Source organism: Lathyrus oleraceus, chromosome 5 (genome assembly GCF_024323335.1).
Source record: "Lathyrus oleraceus cultivar Zhongwan6 chromosome 5, CAAS_Psat_ZW6_1.0, whole genome shotgun sequence".
NCBI classification, from domain to species: Eukaryota; Viridiplantae; Streptophyta; class Magnoliopsida; order Fabales; family Fabaceae; genus Lathyrus; species Lathyrus oleraceus.
Genome location: NC_066583.1, coordinates 274156861 through 274166862, shown reverse-complemented (window position 1 = coordinate 274166862; position 10002 = coordinate 274156861). Strand labels below are relative to the sequence as shown.

The 10002-nt window shown below is 40.1% G+C and overlaps 1 protein-coding gene across 1 annotated transcript; it reads left to right on the top strand.

Moving 5' to 3' along the window:
- The first annotated feature begins 8285 nt into the window (after positions 1-8285).
- LOC127080177 (uncharacterized) lies at positions 8286-9635 on the top strand. The gene is made up of 2 exons (XM_051020509.1): positions 8286-9123; positions 9235-9635. Exons 1-2 carry the CDS (start codon positions 8286-8288, stop codon positions 9633-9635), a joined length of 1239 nt encoding a protein of 412 aa, XP_050876466.1.
- Positions 9636-10002: the final 367 nt, after the last annotated feature.

Below are 10002 nucleotides of genomic sequence, written 5' to 3'. Positions count from 1 at the left end.
TTATATCATATCTCTAACATGAATTAACACCAAAATTTCTATTGCCCCGCCTCAGAGAGTTGTGACTTCTACATAAGTCCAATTACGATTGCTTAACATAGCGCTAAATTTTGACCCAAAGGCATAGCATTCTAGTAAGTGAGATTGTAAGTCTCCCCCCTTTCATCGTATTGTGTGGAAACTTGGCCTTTTTTCCTTCCTTTGGAAAATGTCTTTGTTCAAGGATCCATACTTGTGAATAGAGGGTTGAGTGTTCTCCAAAGAATGACATAAACAATTAAAAAGCAAAACTCCACTAACATCTAATCAACTAACATTTGACTAACCTTTTAATTACAAGTCATTTACTTTATGCAATTTAAATTCAAGCCATTTATCATTTGCCATTATATATATCATTTAACTTGTTTATATTAAGGCCATTTTTCACTTTGCTCACTTGAGCCATATATTGTGATTGTATATATTTGTTTGTATATTTTGTTTGTGTGTGTGGTCTTAGGACCTTAAAATACTTAATAAACAACAAAAACCCCTAAAAATGTTTTTGTGGACTGTTGGATTTGATCCGAGCTTTAGACTTAGAATTAGGCAACATTCCCTATGCAAAAGGACTTGGCCAATGCCAACATTTCTCAAACCAATTTCTTGTGATTTGAATTTTCATCTGATGAAAGTATTGAGATCCACTTGAGTTTATCTGCTACATGGTCTTGATGAAAATGTTACTTTGAACCTATGTCTAATGCCTTATTCTGAGCCATTCAAGGAGTATGCCGTCTGATACATGGGGAAGATTATGAAGAAGACTATGAAGTTACTAGCTTGGATGTGGCTATATTTATTTGATGTCTTTCTCTTCATTGTGATACTTGCTTATTGATATTGCTTGATTTAAAGTCCAAAGGAAAAATAGGTTTCTATATGACATTCTTGTATATTCGATTGCATCCCATTGGTCAGATCTTTTCAACTCATAACTTTTAAATTTTTGCTTAGGATTAGTCTCTTCATCTCCTCCCAATTATTAAATTTCAAATCTCTCCCTCTTTTCAAAACCTTCTTTGCTTGTGATTTCAAACTTAGACTTTATTGCAAACTAGAAACTTTGGCCTCATGCCATTGGATTTTTGAACTCTTTTTCTTAATCAAACTTGTAAATGAATCTAACCATATTAGACTTAAAATTTAAAAAGACAAAAAGAACTAACACTCATTCAAACTCTTTTAGGACTTTTGTGCCTCTTCTAAACTTAAATTTTTGTTAAACGCAATTCACTCACTTTGGAATTGATACCATAAACTACGAGGTTTTGATCCCTCATTCTTATGATTGTACGTAGGCACAAGTCCGAAGGTCTTGTCAAACACCAAAATATAATTAATAAATTCTTTTCTCATCCTCACACTCTATTTATTACAAACATTTTTTATACCAAAACACATACACACATAAAAAAGGGCTCCCTAGGAGTACCTAGGACCCTTTGGGTGCTAACACCTTCCCTTTGTGTAAACAACCCCCTTATTAGTAATATCTGCCATTTTATTAGTTTTGGTTTGAAAACTTCTTATCTTTGGGTTTTGTTCGTACTTTTCCCTTTTCCTTTGGAAACAATAAAAGCGCGGTGGCGACTTTGGTTTTATCGATGTTAAGTTTATCCATAGCTTAATGGTCATGAATTTACCGCTACAGATAGGATCTCAACTCCTACTGGGAGCATAACTTACATACCATAAACAAGAGAGAAAGGGGTTGCCACTATTGAAGTACGGACGGATGTACGGTACCCATGCAAAGCAAATGGGAGCATCTCACGCCAATCTTTGTAGGTTACCACCATCTTCTGAATGATCTTCTTGATGTTCTTATTTGCAGCTTCAACAACCCCATTCATCTTAGGTATGTACGGGGAAGAATTATGGTGTGCAATCTTGAAGTCTTTGCAAAGAGCTTTCACCGTGTTATTGTTCAAGTTCGATCCATTATCAGTAATGATTTTACTTGGCACACCATAACGGTATATAACCTGATTCTTGATGAACCTCACAACAACTTGCTTGGTCACATTTGCATATGATGTCGCTTCAACCCACTTTGTGAAGTAGTCAATAGCCACCAGAATAAAATGATGTTCGTTCGAAGCTTTAGGCTCAATCATGCCAATCATATTAATTCCCCACATGGAGATGGGCCATGGAGAGGAAGTAACATTCAACAGTGTCGGAGAAACATGAATCTTATCTGCATAAATTTGACACTTATGGAATTTCTTCACAAACTTGAAACAATTAGATTCCATTGTCATCCAATAGTAACCCGCTCTCAACATTTTCTTTGCCATAACATGTCCATTGGAATGAGTACCAAAGGAACTTTCATAGACTTCAGTCATCAACAAGTTTGCTTCGTGCCTATCCACGCATCTGAGCAAAAACATATCGAAGTTACTCTTGTAAAGGACATCACCATTTAGGTAGAAGTTGCCAGCTAATCTTCTCAAAGTTTTCTTATCTTTCAAAGATGCCCCATACGGGTAAATTTGGCTTTGGAGAAAACATTTGATATCAAAATACCACGACTTTTCATCTTCGATTTCTTCACCAACAAACACATGAGTTGGCCTATCAAGATGCATCACAGTCAAATTGGGAACTTCATTCCAAAATTTCACCACAATCATGGAAGCCAACTGTTGTACCCCTAAATTTGCCCTCCCCTTTCTCACCTATGTATCTAATCACTTGATCAAGAGATTACTTGCATACATCCATAACTCATCCACATGCATCATTCCTCATGAATTTAAAATAAACTTGGGCCCAGGAAGCTAGGGCTCACACAGGTATCAAGGTCCAAAGGCATGGTTTGATTCACATCATCAGCATGGGGGATGTGAAACCCTAGTAATGGTGAAGGTTTGACTTCAACAAAGTTGTGACTAGACAACATAGGGCCTTCAAAACCCTAATTTCTCAAGGAAGGATCTCTTGGAGCTTCCCTAGGCCTCATCTTGGTCTCCAAAGCCCTAATCAGGAGATGGTAATCAGAGGAGCTTAGTGGCTTGATTGTGTATTCATTGTCAATTTGCTTGACATAACTTGGAGCCTTGGTTTTAGTTCAAAGTCAATTGTGTTATTCATTTGATCCTGGTCATTTGAACAATTAAACCCCTGTGTTTCAAGCCACTTGTTGGTCATGCCATTGGTTCATGGACATTTTGTCAAAACCCTAGCCTTGTGGTCTCATTTGATGGCTTTGTTCATGTACATTATTAGTCAAGTTATTTTTCAAAAGTCCAACATCCAAGTCATAAAACAAGACAGTTTGGAAACCAATTTCAATCATTTTTCAAACCATTTCAATCCACTTCATGTCAATACATATGATTCCATACAAGAAAATACAAAATTTGACATTTTGACCAAATTGTTGACTTTGGTCAAAGGTTGACTTTTTGGTCAACTTTGACCAAAGTCAACCCAAATCCATTAAACCCTAAATTCACCCATAATTATCCAGTAAATATCCATTTACAAAGAAATCACAAAGAAACTACATTTTTGACCATTTGTTGACTTTGGTCAACAGTTGAATTTTTGGTCAACTTTGACCAAAGTCAACCCTCACTTGCTCTTGACTATCCGAACTCGGCATGTCCCTTTTGCTTCAATGCACATCCAATCTTCATATTTTTTGGTGATTTTTCTTGATTACTTCCATTACAAGTAAGTCACACTGTACAAACCATGTTGTCTTGACATTTTGGAACCAATGACCATTGGCCTTGGTTTGTCCCTAATTGATTTCCAAGGAGGGCTCCACAGCACAAAATTGTCACTCATGGCTCTAACCAAAACAATACAACGAGCCAAAAAATCGAATACATGGCTTAACTATTGAAGGATCCGTGGCACAACAATGCTAGCCTTGCTACTGCAGCAATCCAGCCAAATCCTGCAGCACACCTGAGCCAAACCTTGCAGCACCACCATAACCTGACCATTGTAACATTCCCACATGCATTTGCCCTTGAGTTTATGATGATGGAGAAGGCTCATAGGAAGTTGCAGCATAATACACATCCCTACAGAAACAGTCCAACATGACCAAACTCAGTCAGGACATGTCAAAATCATTGAGAGACATCACATCCAAATTGGTTAGCATCATGTTCAAGAAGTTCAACATGGCATAACAAACAGCACGACATTAAACATACCTCAAGCTTCACAAACCATTTAAGACCTGTTTTACCTTGCTCACATCAATGATAGCCAAGCCATCAGGCATGTCATTCAACCTACATGAGGTAGCTCGTGAAACATGTCAATAGCTTACACCAAATCCTACAACGGGCCTACATTGGATATTCAGCAGGCTTGGAGTTGGACAGGTTGTCCATTGGGCGCTCTACACTTGGTTTAATTGAGTAAGTAAGACAACATCAAATGGTGAAGTTGCAAACAAACCTTGATGTCATACACCACATATTTGAAGTCATGGGCTGCATGACATGCCCAACATGACCACAAAACCTGCATCAAAACAACAGCCTGCCCAAAAGGAATCAAAACAACTAAAGTACAGGGCATTGGAAACCTAAACATGTTGACTTACTTTCAACAGCAAACAACAGTATTGGAAGCAACAATAGATCAAGTCATCAACAAGCCATACCAACAGTCAGGTTGCAGTGCAGATAAACCAACCTGCAAGGTATCAACTATAGTTGAAGCATCAATGCACCATGACACTACCTTGCTGCATTAATCCAGATGGAGCCTTGCTACCAGACAGGACCTGCACACATATATCAAACCATTATGCATTAATTAACCAAACTCCAGCCAAATCAGGGCATTATATTGCAGTTCAATAATAGATACCTCATGATTGTCCTACATGCCTCATAAGAGCCACAACACATTGCATTTGCATGACCTCACCATGGCATTCTCACACCAAACCTACTGCATATCCTTTCCTTTCCTTGAGCCAACCAAGAATTGTGATGTAACCTGCAGCAAACAAAAACACTGGAAGTTCAGTAAGCATCCCATAATCATGTTCATCATGTACAACAAGCAACAACATGCCTTGGCAAATTATCATCAAGCCATAACCACTGAATCATCAAGCCATCCACATAACAACTATTGAGCTAACATCTAACTGCATCAACACCAACAAGCAGCAGACCCATTGCAGCAGGGACATGGCATATGCTAGCAGAGCAACTTACCAAAACCAGACTCCAACTAATTGAACCTAACAACCTTGATAACTTTGTCACCCAAACCAACAGTAGAAGCTTATTACACCAACAAAGCTAACAAAATTCTAAGCCAACATCAAAACATTCCATTGCACATGAGCTCAAAATGGAGAAGGTCACACCCTGATACTAGTACAAAATACATGCTAGACATTATCAGCACATATCAGTACAGGAAGAGAGTTACCCATATGATGACACTTTCCAACATAGCATGCTCATCAAATTCCAGCTGGTGGATAGGAGATACATCTTGTTCCCTTGAAGCAATAATTGTTGAACCTGATTCAACCATGAGACCTGCATCCATATGATTGACCAAGTCAGTGCAAGAGGAAACAAAGACAAGGGTTTGAATACATAAGGCATTGAATCAAAGCATATGCCAAACATCACAAAATGCAAACCAACACACACTTGCACTTAACAATGACCAGTTCAGCAGGTTACATTTATTTGAATAGTTTAATCCTAATTCTAATGTTACCTGCTACAGCCAGTTTGCACATCAAGACCACTAACCTTCATGCTTCATCATTCCAAGCCCAGCCAAGGTCATTGAAAATCCAACTTGCAACTTGGACAACAGGTCACTAAAAACCATTTTAGCTTCACATCAATCTCCTTTTAACCTGCAACAGCCAGTGGAAATTCTTTTCAATCGAGGTTTGTTTGGCGCTTATCCCAAACACTAGCTTCACCTTTGTTTGGCGCTTATCCCAAACACTAATTTCATCCTTTGTTTGGCGCTTATCCCAAACACTAACTTCACCTTTGTTTGGCGCTTATCCCAAACACTAACCTCATCTTGTTTGGCTCTCATCCCAAACACTAACTTCATCCTTGTTTGGCTCTCATCCCCAAACATTCAATGCATTCTTTTCGGCTTTACCTTATAGTGGCGGTCCGCTAGTCCATGTATTGGTAAATGCCTACCTACCTCCTCGATTGAGAGTCTATCCTTCTCTTGGATCCAAGCTATTATCCTGATTTGATCTTGAACTGTCGATTCCCCAGCAAGTGATACAATACTCCTTTCATTCCAGTACTGTAATCCTCCCTTGTGTGTTTGTCTTGTGAGTCCCTGTTGCTTAGACAAACATCTCTCTCTTTCTATTCTCGTAGTTCCGAACTACGATTGCTCTGACTTTCTCATTTCACAATGAGAATACGTAGGCACGAGGATGCAAATCCTTGGCGAACATACTTCTAATTATTCCTCCTTCGCCTTAGGGCATCATCCATATCTTTCATAATCCATTACCTATCTTTGATCATAAATCGCTCACCCATTGACATATTGTCTCTTTGACATCGAAATGCACTTTTCTTGGAATTCCATACATATCCTTTTAGGACGCCTGATATAGTCTGCATTTCATACCTAGAGTTGTTTGGCTCTCATCCCAAACATTTAATTCCTTCTTTTTAGCTAAAACCCTATAGTGGCGGTCCGCTAGTCCACGTATTGGTTAACGTTGTTTCCCTCTATGGTAGAAATATCACTTCTCTTATGGATTCCAATACACTTTCACCGTTCGATTTCAAACAATATTTCTTCAGTCACTCATCACCAGATACTCTATTCTGTGACTTCGGTCACTTCACTCCATTCGTTTCCACGATACATTCATAATCTACCTTCATTCACTCCATGTGATATACCCATTCTTTAAGCCAAATACACTATACCTTTGTGCTCCATCTTGTCCCCTTTTTGTTAACCAAGAGCCGATTTGTTCGTCTTGTTAGACCCTGTTGCTTATACGAACATCTCCTTTCTTACTTTGCAGCCGCACTTAGGCAACCCTTTCTTTTCGGTTATTCCAATACAGTGATACTAGTGTTATACGCCCTCACTTGTTGGTTCACACCAGTTTTACTCTTGGGTTCACATTTTCACCGCTTCATTTGGAGTTCAAACAACACAAACCATAATTCTATCACACTTCTTTCCACCTCCTGCCTCTAGTTCTCTGAACTACGATGCTCTGAATTCCTCATTGCACTATGAGGATACGTATGCATGAGGGCCATAATCCTCACCGAGCACTTTATCTATTTCCCTTCCTTTCCCTTCATTCTTTTGCGAGTAATCTTAGATCTAACACCTATTCGAGCGAGAACAATCAAAACGGTTCCCATGGAGTACCATGGATGTTTTGGGTGCTAATACCTTCCCCTTGCATAACCGACTTCCTTACCCATTATATCTCTTTCCCCGGGGTTTTATCGATGTTTTCCCTTCCCTCTGGGGATAAATAAAGTTCGATGGCAACTCTGTTGTGTGTTCGAGCGTGCGATACGTTCGGGTATATTTCCGCTAGCTTCAGCTGGCGACTCTGCTGGGGAATACTTCGTTACTGGGAGTATTTCCTAGTCGCTAAAAGGAGTCAAGCCTAGTTTAGGTTGTCCCCTCGCTAGTTTAGGTGCTTAACTCATAGCTTTACTCGCTTTTATTTATCGCATTCGCTTTATATTATGGATATATTTGTTACACTGTTGTTGGGATGGGTTAGATTACATGAGAGGAAAGCTCTATACCCGAGCTTAGTATACACATAGGTTAGACTCGTGGATAGTCGTGTACACCTGCGTTTCGCACGTTGGGGGTCACGGGAACCACACCCAGACTAGATTCACTTGGAAGTACTTTTTTCCTGTGAGTATTCACTACGGCAGGGTATTTTCATTTCGAGTCGATGATTCTGGGAGACCTTCTAGGGACCACCTTGGAGCATAGTCCACACTTGTGAGGGGGATATGGGTTTTCATTGCAGGAAACCATAAACTCTACCTACCTTGATACTCATTCTACGTCGAACTTTTGTACTTGCAACATATGGCACTTACAGATTATCCAGAACTTGCTATGGTTCCGACCCCACGTGACTTATTATCATGTCATCATTGCATTATCATTCATCATGACCAAATTTTTGCATATGCATGTCTTTTCCAGGAATCGAAGAGTCCATTCTATTCACCAAGCAATTGAAGCGAAGCATGAATCCCGAGAGGAAGAGCATCCACAATTACAAGTTTGTGGAACCTCCATTGGCTGTGTTGAGAGGACTTGGGGCACGTTTAGACCTGACTCACAAAGACGCCTTCAAGGAAATGTATGGTAACCTGCTGGGAATTCTGAACACCGAGGTCAACATCACCGCTGTGCACACCTTGGTGCAGTTCTACGATCCACCACTAAGGTGCTTTACTTTCCAAGACTATCAGCTAACGCTGACATTGGAAGAGTATTCATATATTTTGGGTATCAAGATAAAGAACCAGGTGCCCTACATCCGCACTAAGGAACTTCCTGAATATCGAGAACTTGTTGAAGCTCTTCATATGGGAAAGAAGGAGATAGAATTGAACCTGAAACCAAAAGGTGGAATCCATGGCTTCACCTCCAAGTTTCTCGTAGACAAAGTTATCACTTTTGCTGAAGCTGGAAGCTGGACGGCCTTCAACGCCTATCTAGCTTTACTCATCTATGGGATTGTCTTGTTTCCGAATATGGAGGAGTTCGTGGACTTGGCTGTTATTCACATCTTCTTGACTCAGAACCCAATTCCCACTCTTCTTGATGATACTTACTATTCCATTCACGTAAGGACCCAGAAGAAGAAAGGGACTATCGTCTGTTGCACCCCTTTACTGTATAGATGGTTTATTTTGCATCTACCCAGTGAAGGTCCTTTTGTTGAGAACAAAGATAATCTGAAATGGTCCCAGAGGGTCATGTCCTTAAAGGCCGAAGGGATTCCTTGGTATTCTCGAGTGTACGATGGTATCAAGCTCATCCTCAATTGTGGGGATTTTCCTAATGTGCCTCTTCTTGGTACAAAAGGAGGAATCAACTACAATCTAAGGTTAGCATTGTGACAACTTGGATATCCTATGGTGGACAAACCTGATCTCGAAAGTGTAGAAGGTTTTGTTTTATACGAAGGAGTCGAAGATCCAGAGTTGATCAAGAAGATTGTCAAGGCTTGGGGGTCGATTTGTCCTCAAGGAAGAGTAGAGATGGGTAAGAAGAATTGTGTCGCCAAGGAAGATTACACCAGTTGGGTCAAAAGCAGAGTTAGTGAGGTCTTATTGTCGTTCCCACCCGAACCATCCATGAACCTCCAATCCTCTGAGCTAGAGAACCATCCAAATTCCGAGATGGATGAATTGAAGAAGGCTATCAAGACTTTAGAGAAAGAGAATGACGATCTCAAATCTAAGCTTGCTAAGATCTCATTGGAGAAAGAGACCTTGAAATTCAATATGAATCAGAAGAGAGACCGAGTTCGCCAAGCTGATGATGAGGTACAGACAGAGGGTTTTCAAAAGACTCAAAGGGGGTGACACCCTTAAAGGAACTTATGCCAGTTTGACGACCAAAAAGAAGCAGTTAGCCGAAGCCCAATATCGAGTTGGTAAATCAGAACTAGAACACATGGAGCAAATGAAGAAACTTCAAAGCTTGTAAGAAGGAGTTGAAGGATGAAAGAAGCTGCAACAAACAACTAGAAGTCACCCTTCGCCAGAACCAGTACAAGCTGAATCAGAAGCTAGAAGAGATCCAAAAGCTGAAGGAGCAATCATATGGAAACCCGAACGACAACAACATACAGTTGAATGAGCATCCTGAAGACCCCTCCGATCGAGGGAAGACAGTTGTGAACAACCCCCCACCCGAAGAAAATGCGAAGTTGGGAAAATGGGGCGCCTG

Excerpts from the sequence above, each read along its gene's own strand:
- LOC127080177 (XM_051020509.1), top strand. The coding sequence starts at position 8,286 with ATGAATCCCGAGAGGAAGAGCATCCACAATTACAAGTTTGTGGAACCT. Across the intron at positions 9,124-9,234 it reads TCCTAATGTGCCTCTTCTTG|GAGTCGAAGATCCAGAGTTG; the intron begins GTACAAAAGGAG and ends TTTTATACGAAG.